At 31.7% G+C, this 18,891-nt stretch overlaps 1 protein-coding gene across 10 annotated transcripts in view; it reads right to left on the bottom strand.

Annotated features, from left to right (window-relative positions):
- The window catches only part of LOC118183342 (medium-chain acyl-CoA ligase ACSF2, mitochondrial-like), a 168,135-nt gene that overhangs the window by 121,570 nt on the left and 27,674 nt on the right, over positions 1 to 18,891 (bottom strand). For 9 of the 10 annotated variants that reach the window (XM_085820633.1, XM_085820635.1, XM_085820636.1 and 6 more), the window contains 2 exons: positions 13,638 to 13,722; positions 51 to 146 (listed from right to left, as the gene is read on the bottom strand). The exons of the other annotated variant lie outside the window; for it this stretch is intronic. In XM_085820633.1, coding sequence (XP_085676759.1) covers positions 51 to 146; positions 13,638 to 13,722 — 181 coding nt within the window. The remainder of the gene's footprint in view (positions 1 to 50; positions 147 to 13,637; positions 13,723 to 18,891) is intronic. 10 annotated transcript variants of the gene reach the window in all.

Raw genomic sequence — 18,891 nt, 5'->3', positions numbered from 1 at the left:
TAACTGTATTTAAAATTTTATTTTTAATACCATACAAATATAGCGATTACCTCTACGTGATAACCCATCCTTCTACTAGTAACTATAGCATTATTGATGAGATTATGATGGGAAAGAGTAGCTCCCTTTGGAACACTAGTTGTACCCTAAAAATATAAAGTTACACAGAATCAAAATGCCGTCAAATTATTAATAATAAATAAAAATGAGATAACTCTAAACAGAAAAAAATTAAAATGTTCATAACAAATAACAGATTAAAAAAAGAACTCTTCAATGGTATGCTTATGTGCAATTAGTGGAACTTGAATTGAGACTCAAACAGTGATACATTTTGAATATAGTATAAATGAAGGTCAAATAACGTAATTGAAGAGACTGTGGGGGAAGGGGGATTCAAACATGGTGGTGGTGCAAGGAATCACAGTAGCTTCTACCAGTAATGTTTAGGAAAAACAGGTACTTAATAGCAATTGTAGCAATGTATAAATTTTCAATTATTTATATACTCACAGTAAGGATTTTAAGTTGGCTTTAACATCTATCATTTCTGTTCCTTTAATATAAAATTGTGTTTGTATCATACAGTAAATAACATTATTTTTAGTTTTGGTATGATTGTATCATGCTATTAAATAGCAATTTATTTAACACGTAAGACATCATTAATTTACAGCTTCTGGAAAAGGGGGTTTTAAATTTCTCTAATGCAAAAATTTACTTTAAACAGCATCTAAATATTTAAAATAATTAGTTACTTAATTTTCTTTTCAGTTTCATTTTATACTATAATTGAGCCCTGCTGCAAACACTCATTTTAAAGTAGTTTTTAATCAGACTTTATATTTTATAAACACACAAAAAAAGGAACTACAGTGAAATACGTTTAACGCGAAAACGTTTAAGACGAAATATCGGTTAACACGAAATAATACATTGGTCGCGACAAACTACCATATATTTTCATGCATTTTGCTTCTCTTAACAAGAAACAAAAATCGCATAGCACGAAAAGATAACCTCTCTGGGAATGAACAAAATACGGAAAACATCGGCCTCGCAAACGAGATGTAAAAGGGGTGTGAAATGAAAGAGAGGTGGTTTCACATATTTCGTAGAAAGGAACTTTGCTTTGAAATACCCTCTAAATAGCCTACAACACAAGCCAGCTTTGTTTATCTGAGCTACTTTCACCTTCTACCCCTACAAACGCCACACAAATATCTCAACTCTGATCAGTTGGCTTTGAAATTCGATAACGAGTACATCGCAGTGTGAGTAAAAACCTGTGAGTTTGGTTCATATGATACACTCTGCAGATGTCTGTCTCTTCATACTTTGCACTCTGCATGGAATTCAGTGATTCCAAGGATGAACGAAAATTGTTTTCATCATGTACGATTCTCAAAAAGTATCAGATTCTTTAGCGCCAAAAGAAATGGAGAAGGAGGACATTGAAACTGAGCCAACACTTAATGAAATGCTTGAGAAAGTTTCTATATTATTGGACTGTCCTACTGTACTATCGGAAGCATTTACAGTAGTTGATGATAATGTGTGTACAGCCCCAATTATGTCAGACAAAGACATTTTAGAGTTTGTTCAAAGCTAAAAAAATATCACTGATGCAGATTTCGGCGACGAAAATGAGATAAATAATGCAGTTCCTGAGTCCATGTCATCCGAAATGAGGAACATCATGAAAAGTCTGCGCAATTATTTAGATGCATATTCCAATGGTGAAATGAATAACAAAATGGATGACATTGAACAATTTGATGCTAAAAAGACAATGCAAAGAAAAATATAAGATTATTTTCCAAAAACTCAATAAATGTTTTACTTTTTAAAAAACTTGAAAATTTTGTATTAATTTTAATTAATTTCTTGCGGATGTTTTTGTTTCACTGATTTTTATCAAATACATGCATATATACATATCTATGTAAACAAATGTGCTCTAATAAACTTAATTTTGTTGAATATATATATATATATATATATATATATATAATAGTAGTAGGTAGAAACATTGCAGCGATCTTGCTAAAAAGTTACCAGGAGCTGTAGCTCCACGAAATATTTCAACGCTGTATTACTAAAATATAAACTAAGAAGAAATTTTTGTCTGGAAAAACTGGAAAAAAATTGTAAACTCCCGAAAAAGACTGCCAAAATTAATGTTGGAAGACATGCTGATGCATGCAAAAAATTAATCTGACCACTGTGATATGTGAAAAGTTAACTCACATAAAAAATAGATGGCGAGAAAATATATATATATACATGAAAAGTTAAAACATATTAAAAAATATGTGGACTGAAAAAATGTGAATACATAAAATGCAAAAATTAAAATGAAAACATAGTATGCAACAATACAAAAATACAATAATTACATAGCGGAAAATGGTAAATTAACCCACTCGTACCCTCAATTGGCTTCTCAAGGGGGAAAAACTGAGTGTCGAACTAAGCTAAATACCATTACGCGTTTCGCCGAAACAGACCATTGAAGCTCTTGTTTAATGCGAAAAAATTTTTTATAAAAAACATGAATATTCCCGAATAAATCTTTTTTGGAGCTTCACTGCTCTGTTCCTTTTTCCCGACGCGTCCGCCGAAAAACACATTAGAGTGTTAAAAGTAATTGCAACTCCGAGCAAAGTAAAATTAAAATTAAAATTAAATAAATAGCGGTCTGCTATTAGTCAAAAATTACAACAACGTACGGGCTGGTCCTGTATAGCTTAAAGAAGAAATAACTTTTATAAAGATAAAGGTGCTGTAATCAAATAAAAATGCAATTAAATTTGCAAGAAAACAAACGTAGTAGAGTCTTGTTAGGACCAAAAAAACACAGACAATAGAAACGAAAAAACTGACTAGAGAGGTGCCGTCCTTTGCATCCGAAAAATTTTTAGAAATGGGTTCAAAAGCCCTCCGTGAAAAACCAACGCCACCTAGACTAGGTAGCGTTGGTTTTTCACTAGTTCTAGGTGGCATTGGAAAAACCAACCTTCCTTTTGGTCGTGTGACGTAGGTGAGGGAAACAATAAAACTGCATAGGTCAATGGGCTGAGATAGTAGTTTGGCAGGAATTCCTGTCCCCCCCTTTTTTATAGAAGGGTGTGACAAACGGGAAAAGACACGGAAAGAACTCAAAATGACGTCAGTCAAGTTGTTAGAAGAACAAAACTGCTAAAAATAAGTGAAAATGGCTAATTCAGCTACTTATTTTTGGCCACAAAAGAAAGAGTAAATTGGAAAAAAGTCATTTGTTAATAAAAGTCGTCATTCTTCAAGCTAGAGGGCGGTCAAGCTACTATGAAAAATGAAAAAGCCCGATTTGTTAATAATAGTAGAGTTTGGCCTTCTAAGTAATTTAAAACTATTAAATACAGTCAAAAGTCGTTAATCCGGACTCGTTGGGACTTCGGCGATTCCGGATTATCGGGTTTTTCGGATTATAGATCATCAGTTTAAATCTGGTAAGATGGCATGCAGAAATTACAAAATTAAAAATATGAAACCTTAATTTATGAAATAAAGAACAATTATGATCTAAATGCTATCAAAATTTACAAAAAGAAAAAGCTTAATATTTATTTGTTTACTTTATTAAACATTTCTTTCAATGTAAGTTGCTTCGTTTCATGTGATAATACTTTCTCTTTAATTCTATTAAACAGACATAATTTCTTGTTTAGTTACAAAGTTCCGCTGTTCAAGTCCTATAATTGCTGTGTTGAGAATACCGACTAATTTGTCAATCGAAATGTTTTCGTTTTCAATAACCTCTGGGTCACTTTCTTCACTATCGGAAGTGAATTATAATGACGAGGAACTTGATTTAAATCATATCAAAGACGGAGTACATCGAGATGAAATACTACACTCAGTAAGGAATTATAAGCCAAATAAAATAAAAACATCTGCCCTGAAGATAAGGATAGTGCTGACAGATCAACTTCCAATCCGCGGCGTTAAATTGATAAACAGATTTCAATTTCAAAACATACTTTCGCTTTGTAGATACAAATTACATATTAGTAAATATATATCGGAAATTCTATTTGACATAATCGAAAGTTCAAGCTTACTTTTATGAAATTGCTCTAACAGTCTGCAAAAAATAATAAGCCGGATCCAATTCGTAGATTAAGGAACAACGCAATCTGCAACATTAACTGAATTAGATAATTTTAGCTTACCTCCATTACACATTACATGCGCATGCGCACAAACATATTCTCAGCCATAAAGGTCTTATGCGCACTCGTAAACACCTGTGCGCATGCGTGAACGCAACGCATGCGCAGAAAGTTTGTAGCTTTGAGGTCCGGATTATAGATCATTCCGGATTATGGGTGTCCGAATTAACGACTTTTGACTGTAATAGTATTAAAGTAGTGCCAAAATCTTGGAGGAAAGAAAATGTATTTAGGAGAAAAATCTGTACATTTATACAATTTTTACATTAGATTATCTGAATCAGCCATCCACTTTATACTGTCCCATTGGGCTTTAAGCATGAAATTTCATTATTCAAAACAAATTATCTAAAAATTGATAAGGCTAATGCCAGCTTTTTTTAAGGTATTTTTTAATTATTTTATGAGGAATTTGGTTATTTTTCAAGATTGTGACAAAGTAAAGCATTTCTTGTAAGTGTTCTGTAGTATTACATATTCTTTTTATTCTAAGTAGCCGTGAAAAAATTGTGTTAATGATGATTCTTTTGGAAATATTAGAATTCTAGTTGGTTAACTTCAGTGTAGAAAAAGTGAATTCTCTCCTCTTGTCGTAGACTTTAATAAAATTGTAATCAATAATATTTAGGTCAAGGTATACTACATTATTTTGCACCGTATTTGTATTATTTAGTTTTAAACAAATTGGGTAGATATTAGCAGCTTCTATTTTGTTATGGTTGTTAAAGGCTATGATATCATCAATGTAACGATATATGTGTTGGTAAAATTTATGTTCTTTGTTTAGTGAACGGACAAAGGTTAATTCTTTTGTGAAAAGGAATAATTCACACACAGCGCTCGAAAAATTCCCCCCCCCCATTGGGATTCCTTGAATTTGTTTGAAAATGCTATTGTTAAAGAGAATAAAATTATTGAAAAGCACGCTCGAAAGATAAAGTTGCCATTTTTTGTTATCAATTATTGTCGAAATCTGTGGAATTATATCTGGTAGAGCAAGTAAGCTGGTATAAATTTCTTCAAGTGGTAAGGTAGTATAAAGGTTCTCGAAATCATAGCATTGTATATGGTCTATTTGGAGTGAATTAATTGTCTTAATCCCGAGTTCGTTACTTGAAATCATCCAGTTGCAATGTAGATCCTGAAAAATCATAGTTATTAATCAAGTCACGTATTAAACAAAGTTTTTTTTGCAAAAAGATAATCTATTTCTTTAAGATAACTTTTGGTACTATTGGCTATGAACTTGAATTTAATAGGAGGCTTATGAAATTTTGGAAGCGCATAGAGATTAGCAAATCTGTTATTATAGTTACGGGGACGTATCTTAAGTCTTTTATGTAGTCCATTAAATTTATTGATAAGAATTTTGGTGTTGGTGGTAATTTTTTGGTAAGTGCTATTACTATTTAGTTCTTTGTGCAGAAGGTCGAAGTAAAACTTTTTTCAAATAACACTAAAATTGTTGCTAGCTTTGTCAATTTTTGTAATGATAAAATTATCTTGTTGTTTTTTGATTAGATCATAGAGTCTTTTCTTATTGTGTAAAGAGTTGAAAGAAGGTGTCTTGAAAAGTAAATGTTGAAATTCTTTAATCAGTGCAGCTTTCCATTCAAGAAAAGTAAAAGGTAAATTGGTAATAGTAGTAGGTAAATTGGATTTATTACTAAGTAAGATGATAAATTTATCAAGATCTTGATTGAATTGTTTGAGGCATAAATGTTTATTGATAATGAAAGTAGGACGAAATTTTGTTCCAAGTTGTAAAAGGGCTCACAATTCTAAGTCTTCAATGATGTTAAGATCTCCTGTTATAACATGTTGGTGAAAGGATCGACATATTTTTGGTAAAGAGGTAGTTGGCAATTACACATGCTATTTTCTTGTATCTCGTGGTGGTTGATAACGAGTTGACCTAAGTTCTTTTCAAATTTAAAGCAGGGCTTAATTTGTAGTTGTTGGTCAGGAAGCAAGTGTTGATATTTTTTAAAAATGCTAGGTATTTTAAGTTGATCGTAAGAAGGGTGTTTGAATCGTACCATACAAAACAGTTTTTTGTGAAAAAAATTGCTATTTTTTAGTTTAAAATTGCAGAAGTCAATAATTAGGTCTTAAATGATTTGTAAACATTGAAAATGTTGATCCATTACTTTAATCAGATTCCATGAAGTAGTATTCTAAAATATATGTAGTAGTTTAATGGCATTCTTAGCAAATTCTTTATGTTCAAGGAAGGAATGAAGATTTTTAATTATTAATTTCAGATCTTGTGCAGAAAAAAAATTTTTGTGTTTGGAATCACCTCCTCTGGCTCCTCTGGTCGTTATATTGCTAAAAAATCTGAATTGTTCATATATTGAGACTTCTGTCTGTCTATTGGTGGTATGACTTTTTTTTGAAGTATGTAGATGGATTTCTTAAACAGTCTAAGTTTAGTGTTCGGTACAATATCCAGCACAGTAATTTCTATGTTATCAAAATTATGCATATTATAATGATCTAGAATAGCAGTATGCTGACTATTTTTTGTGAGATTATTGCTGTTATTTTTATATTTTTTAATATGAGATCTATGGTTATTAATTCTGAGGTTGAGAGGGTTTTTTGTTTGACCTATATATGTGAGAGAACATTCTTTACAGGTGATTTGGTAGATACAATTGTGAGTCTTTCATAGTGATTGTGTCTTATTAGTTTTAGTAGGAAGTGTAGTAGCATTAGCCTTACAAGTTTTCCAAAGCATGTTGCTTCATTTAATTATCTCTATATGATTGATCTGAGCCTGTGAATGAAAGTAAAGAGGGAGCTAGCCTGCTTTACAGTGTTTTTTGGAAGGAAGACTAACCTATCGTGAAAGTGGAACTGTAAACATCCCTGTGGAATGATGCTTGCTACACCAGGGTGCATGAGCCTAGGCTCTAACCCTTGTAGAATAGTTAGCTGCTCCAAAAGTTGACATAGGATTAACCTGTAAATTTAGGATATAATTATCCCTTTTTTTAAGTAATTAATGTTTAAATTTTGATAAAATCAAATGCAAGTTAAAAACTAAGAGATGAGCAAAAGAAGAACTGGGAAATTGATGAGCTGTTAATTGGATTAGGCACAAAAGTTGTCGATATAGCGTGGATGGTAAAATATCACATGGTAAGATAATGCAAATACTAGTAGTCTGAATCCATAAAAAAACAAGAAATATGAAAAGAATACACAATAAAAATATGCACGATAGAAAATGATAAATAACTTGACATATACACAAATACAAACATATAATACAGGCATACAGCAAAATGATGGTACATAGCAACTAGAGGCATGAAGGAAAAAGGTGAGGATTACATAATTCAGGTATTTAGCTGGGAGAGGGGCCTGTCCATGTTGGTTAAGTCATTATAATCATAACTGCAAATTTTTATGCTGGGGTTGTCAATAAGTTACTGTCTGTTATGAAAATGTTTTGCAAGTTTATAATAATGAGTCCTAAGCAACTCCATGTCAAGTTCCTCATGGATTCTATTATTCCTAATGTACCATTTGGCATTAATGATTTGTCTTAGGACACTATTTTGACAGACCTGAAGTTTTTGTCTGTTTGTTTTTCTTGTGTGGGCCCAAACTGGACTTGCATAACATAGTAATGGTCTGAGAATGGACTTCTAACTAAGTAACTTGTTATCTTATAGATAACACCCTGTTCCGAGCAATTAAGGGATAGAATTTTGCTTTATGAACTCAAAACTTCTGGATAATAGAAGTGATGTGTGGGGACCATGTAAGAGTATTATTGAGGATCACCCCAAAATAAAGGACTTGCTTGGTCCATGGAATGTTGATATTATAGAGTTGCAGGTTCCTTCTTATTTTGGTTTTTCTTGTGAACAGGATTGCTTTAGTCTTCTCAACATTAACCAGGATCTTCCATTTGGTGAGCCAAATCTCTAGTAAGTGTATGTAATTTTGTAGTCATTGGATAACTGGACCAATTAATGCACTTTGTGCAAGAATCGCTGTGTTGTCTAGTTTTAAGCAATCAAAGGAAGAAAACTAAACAGGGTATTTTTCATTAATAGCATCAGTTCAAGCCAGACTACAAATTCTGTAAGCCTTCTAATATTTCCCCATTTTTAGCATCCTCCAAAAGGCTTGCTATTAGCCCATGAAGAGATATCAAATATTGTAGAGATATCAAATTAAGTGGAAAGTACCATCACATGCTACTTTGAAGATTTTCCATGAACATGCCATGAGCCATGAGCTGAATAACTAAAAACATGCCATGAGCTGGCAATCATATAATTTCTCTTTTTTATAGGTAATGGGGGTAGTTTCAAAAAATAAACAAACACTTGAATACATATATTAATAACTTTAAAATATGTGAGTATCGAAACAGTTATTTAATATGAAGTGAATGATAAAATATACAGATTCTGACACTCAAATTTATGCAATGCAGAATACATTAATTTAAACATAAAGACTTGCTGATTTGAATTTTATACAAGCAACTATAGTGAGATTTAAAAGTTGTATAACTAAATATATACAACTGCAATAAAATTAAATATGCTTTTTATATTTATATTATTTTTTATTCATATATAAAGAGCAAATATGATTTAAAGCTATGTAGCAAAAGAATTAAAACCAATGAATGATTAATTGACAAATGATTTTGCACAGCAATCTAGTGAATTTTTAAGATTGTGCTACTAATTAAGAACATGCCATGAGCTGAATATAGTTTACGCACCAGCTGGAAGATCATAACTAGGGCAATATGATAAAAAAAGCTATTCTAATCAAAGATCTGTTCTCAAACAAATTGATTTTAAGCATTTTTCTCTAAACACACAAATTATTCATTAGCTTAGCATAAAAATATAGTATTTAATAATATCATTTAGCAAAAAATAGTATTTAATAATGAAATATGTGATGTAATTTTTCTTAAACAAGTTAAGAATAAAAATTTAGATTAGCTATTTACAATACAAACCTACATATTAATTAAATATTGCACATATTTTTAAATTAATTTTTGTGTGAAATGTTATTTACTGCCCTATACAGACTTTTTGTTAATCAAATATACTTCAGTTTCTAAAGCACCTTATAATGCATAAAAGTATTTAGCTGTCAAACCAAAGCAACTTACATTTTACAATTTTTAAGATTGCTTAACAAGAAAACATTCTAATAGCAATAAATGGTAGATTCCAATAAGATGGTAAATTTAAATTTAAAAATTTTGCTGCATGAGAAATAAACAGAAATCTTATAGACTAGATCATTTCTTTATGGAGAAACATATAAGGATTATCTGTCTAAGATAAGCAATGCCTTATTGTAATGCTTTCTGAGAAAAAATAAATAGTCTTATGATTAGATACACAGATGAATAGTCTAAACAACAGAAATCCTATGAAGGTATCTCATTTAAATCCAGAACAGAGCTCAAGGTAAACTGCCACTGCATCACAACTTTAGGTTAATTCAATTGTTTATAGCAAAGCACTCAACAGCTATCAGTCTGAGATCTTTGTGGAGGACTTTCAAAGGAATATTAGCTTACATTCACATTATACATGAACTTCACAGTTTTAACCACTACACCTTAGTTACTTTAAAATCGGAACTACAAAGACATTTTCTGCTGCCTGACTTGTCTCAAAACCATGGGAATGATAGCTGCAGCAGATGGTTTGAGTTCCCTAATAGCCCCCTCTTTATTTCTGTTTAGTGTGTTTTGCTTCATGGAAAGGACAAAAATAAAAGCTGATTTTAATTAGTCTCAAATTAGGTGGCTGGGAAATAAGAGTTGCATGGTGATTGATGATGGCATGCATTATGATCGCAACTGGGAGAAGGTAGCAACATGTCTTGAAGTGCCTATTTTTAAAAAAACAGACATAGTTATAATTTGGCCATAAATTTTATGAACTTGTTATATTTAAATACACAAAATGAGAAAAATTCCATACAGTTAATAAAATGTGTAAAAATATGCATTAGAAGTAATAAAAAATGTCATTACGTACATTTTATATATGGTGTAAACCTGCAGGTGACTACTTTTTTTTTTTTTTTCGATTGAAGAACTTTTGTTAAAATTAATTAAAGTTTTTTTAAATTAAAAGTTTTTGGTATACTTCTGATAAAATTTCCTCCAAATGACAAATTTTGGAAAACTCTATAAAATAGGTTATAATCATTAAGGAGACTTAAATTTTTACAAACATTTCCTTTCTTTAATTTTTCTATACAGATTTTTTAAAGAAAACCTTGAAGATCACTATGAAAAAAATCCTGTCAGAATAGCAAACATAAGCTATTAAATTTTATTGTGAAAACTAAGGATTAATAACTCATACCAAGAGCATTTATTGTTGCCATTATAGTGCAAGAACTTGTTGAGTAAATTAATTATAAGTTTGATTGCTCGTTTTAACCCTTTACGGCACGCTACCTTTTAAAGTTGGAGTTTTGATTAAAAAAAAAAAAAAAAAAAAAGTAAGCAGTCTAATTAGGCCTAGAGGAGTACACAAGTAAAATTTTGTGAAGATAGCACTTATCATTTAATTCTGTGAGTGTGCCCAAAGTGTGCCCACTGATTGAATAGAGCTTCGAAAAGAGTGCTGAAACAAGCATTGTTGTCAATGAACTGACTGATGAGATGCGGAGAAACAAAGAATACAGTCTCTCAGTTGTCGTAGTTTATTGGTGAGCCCGGTCTGGGCACACTTAGGGTTCGCCGTTTGATTTTAGGCAAGATTTCAAGGTACAAATTTAAAACTAACATAGAATAAGGAGATTAGCATACAGCCAAAAAAATAACATAGAAATTTCTTTTCAAACAATTCCTTTTATACCCTAAAACAAATCTGGAAGATTTCTTTGAAAAATGAGGGTCTTAGAATACTAAACATGGCTAAAATATATGGACTGGTTTGTGTTGAGCTGCCATCTACTATAAATAAAGAAGTTTAGAGTAACCTATAGTAACCTATAAATCTTTTTTCATTCAATTTCTCTGTGTGTACAGAAGGACAGTGTGCCGCAAAGGGTTAAGGAAGAGAGTTCTGCATCTGATAGTTCATAAACAGGTACAGCATGCTCAGATAGAAATGAATCTAAAGTTGGAAACCGTTGCTAAAATTTTGAGCATATTGACTGAAAGATAGTCTGGACATCTTATTGTAGTCTTTTATAAGTCACTTTGGTGTATTCTGTAAACTTTAAATCAACATATGTAAAAAATCCTATAGGCATGATAAGCTGAAGCTACCAGATCAGTTCACAAATAGCATTATGCAATCAGATTTTAAGAATTAGAAAAAGAGAGATCTTGAATTTATCCACAAGCTATAAATTAAGCTCATTTTAGTTTAACTAGGTAACAAGCTGATAAATTAAGCAATTTTAGCTTAACTAGGTAACAAACAAAATAACAAGATTAATGATTCAGAAAATGTTATGGCAATACACAAAATGGAAATGCATTTAGGTATATAGTCTAGTGCAGGGCTGGTGCTAGGAATTTTTGCCACCTAGTACAATCTCTGCTAGTCATAAATTCAGCTGTCCTACATCTATCTTAATTTTAAAAAATGCTGCCTAATGCCTCCACTTCCTTTTTACGCTCAGCCGATATAGCGGGTAATGGTGCCGGCTGCTGTACCAATGAACCTGGTTTTGAAAAAAGCCTGGATATTCGTCAGTGGCAAGGGGGCACTTAAAATGCCTGGTGAGCTGAAAATCCACTTGAGAGACTGGTGGTAAGGATAAACTTTTGGTATCTGGTCACTGAACATAAACTTTCTCTTGGATTCCATATCAAAATTTAGCCTATGATATATCATAGATGAAAAATCACTTTGGCACAAATATTTTGTTGAGAAGTTATTGTTAAATTTTATGATACAATAAGAGAAAACTTATTCAGTTTCTGCAAAAAACGTCTATTAAGTTTTTATGGAACTGGGGATTTTAGTTTCTTCTTTTTATTTCATTACAAAGATGTTTCATGGAGTGGAATAATCGGCTTTAAAAAAAACCATATTTAAGGAACTGATAATCAAATATTCAGAAAAATACAGCTTTTATTTAAACACAGGTAAAGCTCTTTAATGCCACTGACAACATAAGCATGAAGTTCATGTTCCTTTTTGTTTTCAAAATTTTCTAAGAATACAAGGAATGCAAGTTTTACATTCAGATTTTTTTATCAGAAATTTAGAAATTTCTGAAGCTTTTATTTAATCAACAAACATAAAAAGCATAGTTTTTATCCTGCAGATCATATTCAACTCATTCTGTTTCTGGACGACATTAGATAAAAAAAAGGTAGTGTTCATAGGCATTTTTTATTAGCCACTCTATTGCTTGCAGTAAGTAAATTTGTTACTAAACTAACAATTTTCTCAAATAAATTTCCTTTGGAATTCCAGTTTACTCTGGTACAGAAAGGAAAATGGTTATACCTTTTATACACATTTCTGGCAAGACTGTGAGTAACTTGGATTGTTGTCTGCTTTTGATTTAATGAAATTGTATTCTACATTTCTATCAGCATTAATTTCATATCATTTGCATATTCATATCAACTACAGTCTATCTTAAACATTTAGGAAATGAATTTTGATATGCAGCGACCTTCTTGATAATAGAATTACAATACTATGTTCATACATCTATAGCACATGCATCCATCAGTTCGAATATAAAGATTTTTCTTTAAATATACACCATATTAAATTACAAGTTATAAACAACGTCAAACAATCCTTTGGCATTGTTTAATCTGAGACTCTTCCAGAATAGAAAAATTTCTCTGCTTTAGAAAATTAATATATATCTAAGAAATTACTGTGCCATGTTAGTGCAATCCCTCTGTTAGCTTTTCCAGTATTCAAAACCACTTTCTAATAAAGAACTGAGCAAAAATAGAAAAAATAATGAATAAATATTTTAAATATTATGGATAACTTATTTACTTCATAATAAGATAAAGAGTTACACTTATTAGCAATATTTTTAAATATTAACAGCACAAGTCCTAATGAAATTAAAATATCACTAAATATTCATGAAAAAGGGAGAAAATAGTTTGGCAACAATAGTGCTTTTGCTGGATAAAATATTTCTAAAGAAATCTTCAATTCTATACCATGTTTGGTTTCTTTCTATCATTCTGCTAATTTTCACTAGACATATCCTAGCATATTCACAGAAAGTCTCTCACACATAAGTAGGAAAATGTTTTTCACCACGGTGTGAGAATTACTATAGTGAGTTGTTTGAATAATAATTTGGGTCATAATTATTTCCTAAATCATATGAAAAAGCAGTTTAGGGTCCTAAATCAAATGAAAGAGCAGTCCTCATGAGTTTTAGGTCAATATTTTAAATTATACTTACAGATGTAAACTGGACATTGACTGGATCATCAAACTGTACAAGTTTTTCTATATTTGCCAATGCTCTATCATTGTCTGAATTTACGCTTTTAAAGAATAATGAAGAATTTAGAAAATGAAAACTTAACTTGAAAATCAATTATTTATTTATTTTTATTGATTTAATTTATTTTTATTCAGTTTTTATTTTTATGCTTATCAACATAAAGCTTCAAACAAAATTGAAACCATTCTTAATTAACAATATCTAGGATGTTCAATGCTTTAAAAGAGAAACTAAAAAATTTTTTTAAATATCTCTTGAATAAGAAATAACTTAATTCATTATAAAAATGCTGAACAATACCTGTTTACAAAGTGTCTTAATAACATACTATAATAACTTTCACAATGGCTCAGATCTATTTTGAAACACATGTATTTTTGAAATTTGTTTTCAAAAAACATTTACAAAATATTAAAGAATTGACTGCAATTTTTTTTATTCTTTTTTTCTTTTAGATAGTAGTTATCTTTTGTTTATGTTTAAAAATCTGCTTATTGCTAAATATATATATAACAAATAAACTCTATTCATAAAAAGCTAATATAAATTAAAAATTTAATTAAGAAATTTTAATTGCAAAAATAAAAAATAAAAGATTAATTAATACTGCAAACTAATTATTTAAATTAAATTTAACTTTACTATATTCTTGTGAAACATATTTATATATATACATGAAAGACCGCAATTGTTGAATGTCAACACATACCAAATACATTGGTTAAAGACCAAATATTTGGTTACATTCTTACACATTTGAACCATTTTCAGGTTCCTCACTCAAAAGTATTTTCAGGTTCCAGACAAGTATTTTCAGGTTCCTCACACAGAATCTTTTATATGTTTATACTGATTAATAGTATTTTTTATAAAAACCAAATTTTACATAAAACGTTTTACTAGACATCAAAACATACCAAACTATTATGCCTTCATTTCTGCACCTACAAGCAACATAGCTAGAATTCTTGCCACATACAGATCATAAAAGTATAAAATATTAAATGATATACAGTGAACTAAGTAAAAAGTCTGGTTTTATTTTTTAAACAAATGTTAAATTCGAACAATCTAAAGAGCTCCTTTGTTTGCTTTTCTATAAAAAAAATTGTTGATGGCATTCTAGAAATTGCTTTCATTATTCCAGTTGCTCTTCTGTAGACAAAATGGTACAGTTTTTCAAATGCAAGGTGTTAATTTTTAGCTCTTATGTACTTGTTCACTGATTTGTATTTAGAAAAATTACCTTTACAACAAGTAATAGTTGTAGTATTTGTGAGTAAAATTCGCAGTAGTTTTACAATATTACTTGTTGCATTCTGGAAACTATATGTTAGAATGAACAGCAAAAATTCAAAGTGATCTTCTATTGTTGTACCCAAACAGTAACAGAAATGAACCTCGAATGTATTTCTGTATAAATGAGGCCTTATTTATGCCACTATGATAGCAATTTAATTAATATTCATATTTTTCATTCAAAAGTTTTAATGGAGTATGTGAAGGCAGAGCACGAACATGAACCTGTTGAAATCTCTTTGTAATTCCTCTGAATACATAGCCCAGTGTAAAAATAATTCTCTCCTCAATTCAGTTTTATATACCTATTCAACATCTTGTGATTCTTCACCACACTAATGACTGAGTGGATAAGATGGGTTAATCTCATTGATACAGTTCACAAAAAGGTCCCATCCTAAAAAATGGACTTGCTGAATAAGCATTTTGTGGTGCGAGTTTTTATCTGTAACATAGGGTATGCATAAATTGTATTTAAGCATGTATGTTGTACATATAAGCCAGTTCCAGTTTTGAGCTTTTTAAGGAGAACTTTATTCTCCATGAAGATATTCTTCTGCTTAGGTATTTAAACCTAGTAAGCTTTGTTATAACCAATAAGTCCCAGTCCTCCTTCCTGCTCCAAATATCCATATAACTAAATACTATAAAAGCAGTTTCCAAACCTTTTGACTAACAGTCTATTTTAGAATCAATTTGTCTAGCGGAGCCCCTTAGGCCTATCTCATGTCTTGCAAGTTAATAATGTTTAATGATCGCATAACAATAGTAAGAAAAAGGGTAGAGATAGCAAGGGAATGATAAGTAGGGAAATATCTGAACATTTGTGTAATGTCCATGATATGAAATTATATTAAAAAATTTTTAAGTTTATCATAATATCTCAATTTATTTTCAATGTGACACTGTCAAAAGTTAGCCATGCATAAAAGTTCTTTCAAAGCTCAATAAATCAAACTAATTTGTGTTACAACAGCTATTTTGCATTATTGCTGATAGTATCATTAAGGTTCCTGTAAGTTATTCACTACATGCAATTTGATTCACATACATATTCATTAATTGCTTCTCACTTGAAAACTTTATTACTCATTATAGAACACAAGTCCAATTTAGTTTGACTATTATGCAACTATAGTGTACTATGATTCTAAATTAGGACATACATTAATATATATATGTGTATATATATGTGTGTATGTGTTTAAAAATGGTCAAAGGAACACACGTGGTTGCATATTTATTTGCGACGAATTTTTGAATTTTAGTTTCAACTGTTAATAATTGTAGGTGAATGCTTTATTTTGCATTGACATGAATTCTCTGCGTACTGTATTGAAACTTGTATAAGTGGAGAATCTTTCTTGTAGGATGAGTAATTAAGAAAGCAGCATTAATTTTGTTTCCTCAAATAAGATTTCAAGTTGAGAGATTTTGTATGCAACCAACTTTATTTTTAGTATGTTTTGATTTTTAAATGCGATTTTAAGTTTTCTACGAGCTGTCAAATCTATCGGTACATCACATTCCATTGAGCTTACGCTAGACAGTTTTTATTGCTGCTAAGCTATGCCACTGTCTGTTTAACAGTATTGGAATTTACTGGTTATAACAAAGCTTACTAGCATTAAATGCCTAAGCAGAAGGATATCTTCATGGAGAACTAAAGTTCTCTGAAACTGGCTCATATGCACAACATATTTTTTGGATCCAATTTTAGGAGGGAGTTTTATCTCATTTCTTTCATTATGGCAAAACCCACTAGGGCTATTTGCCTATAGGGAGAGATGCCTTTGTGGAGGACTTTCTAAGGGAAATTAGCTCACAGGCATGTGACATATGGAGAAAACTATGAAAATGCCCACGCAGTCAGCCCATTCACTGGCACTAAACCCCAATCAAACTACCAGTTTTCAGTGACCTTTATCGCTTGGCTGTTGGTGAGCCTGGTTGGAGTTTTACCATCAAATCTAATTATATTAAATTTTGATTCTTCTGCAAATATTACATTATGCTAATATGATAAATCTTTGCTTCTGATGGATTTTGCAAATGATAAGTATAATTTTCTACCTTCTTGTTCATGAAGAATTTTCTGCCACCTGGCCAATGTAATCTGTATACCCTGATCGCTTGCTCTGTGAATTTAAGTACACTGGTGTGCAAAACTTAAGCAACAATGTAAATTTTAATCAGATAGCCATGAAATTGCAGAAAAGGGGTTCTTTCGATCAGTACAATGAATACGCAATTCAGTAGAAAGGTCATGCGTATGCATATGTCAGGAACAAAATGTCACAGGCGACGTGAGCGTACACAAAACATGTGTAATCGGCACACTCAAATCAAGACTACAATAAAAGGAAGGACGGAGACACAATTAAAGACATTCGATGAAAGTATAAATGAGTTCTTTTGTGAAATATGGCTAGAAGAAATCACCTGGATTACTTCGCTCGTAGAAGAATGTTCGGAAAGCTGGAGGAGGAGCATAGTGTTACCAGTGTAGCTCAAGAGTTCAGGATCAACAAAAGTGTCATTTTGTGCACTTAGAAAGCCTTAACCATACGTACAGTTTTTAGAAAGTTTGGTAATTGCCGCCGTGGACTCTTGTGGATGACTGATACATTGTCTTGAAGGCAAAAAGAGACTGAAACCAGTCAGCAAGTGCCATAGCTCAACAACTGTGTACAGCAACGAGGCGACAAGTGTCGCGGTTGACTGTGTCCAGATATCTGCGTATCCAGACGCAGAAGCTAGCCTATTTGTCCGCCATTTTGAACTCTGCATCCGTTTGAAAGTTGGCCATCGACGCCACCGCTTAGAGTGGTGCAAGGAGCACAAACATGGACATCTCATCAATGGAGTTTTGTTCTCTTTACAGATGAGAGTCGTTTTAGTGCTGCAAGAGATTCTCAACGGCAGTTGATTTGGAGAGTGGTCGGGACACGGTTTAATCCCAGCAACATCACGGAAAGAGACCATTATGGTTCTCGTCTGGAGAAGCATTATGCTGCACGGGCGGACAGAGCTCCACGCTTTCGACAGAGGTTCTGTAACTGGAGATTGCTATTGTCAGGTGATCCTTCCCCATGTGCATCTGTTCCGAGGTGCCATTGGAGCAGATTTTGTTTTTAATGGATGACAATACAGGACACATCGGACTCCTGTTTTTCAGAAGCTACTGGAAAGTGAAGATAGCACTGGAATGGATTGGCCACCGTACTCCCCTAATTTAAATCCCATAGAACATGTGTGGTATGCTTTAGGGAGACGCCTTGTGGCACGATTATATCCTCCAGAAAACACCCAACAACTGAAACAGATTCTGATTGAAGAATGGGCACTCTTACCTCATGATTTGTTGGACAATATGGTGCTGGGTATGAAGCAACAGTGCGAAGCAACCATTGCAGTAAGAGGAGGGCATATCCATATTAAGGAACATCTACTTGTTGTTCTTCCTCTTGTGCAGACAATCGTGTAATGATACTATGAGTTCAATAAAGCCTTTTTTTGTTTGATTGCATACTGTATGCATTGTATTCATTTCTGCGCTACTATTCTTTTGTTATCATTTAAATACAAAATGCTGTCCCTCATTTCTGAATTCCATGTCTTTCAGATGATTATTTGTGGAGTTATGGCGAAAAGAACACTTGTTGCTTACGTTTTGCACACCAGTGTACTATTAAGTTTAATGGGAAACTTTTCTCTAATTCAGCTGCACAGCCTGCAGTAGTAAAACCCTGGATTTTGCTTGATTTTCTGCAGTTCAATATTTTCTCAGTGCTTAATTTTAAGGAAATTCTTCCTGTTTACCCAGTTTTCTTCCTTCTGTATTATTAAACATGTTGAATCTTTATATTAATACCTTCTGAAAATTGTTTAAGATTTTTAGTGCCTTAAT

The sequence above is a fragment of the Stegodyphus dumicola genome, chromosome 7, assembly GCF_044657685.1.
Source record: "Stegodyphus dumicola isolate Sdum_Otavi_A_Nest chromosome 7, ASM4465768v1".
Lineage (NCBI taxonomy): Eukaryota > Metazoa > Arthropoda > Arachnida > Araneae > Eresidae > Stegodyphus > Stegodyphus dumicola.
This window is presented reverse-complemented; position numbering and strand designations above follow the sequence as displayed.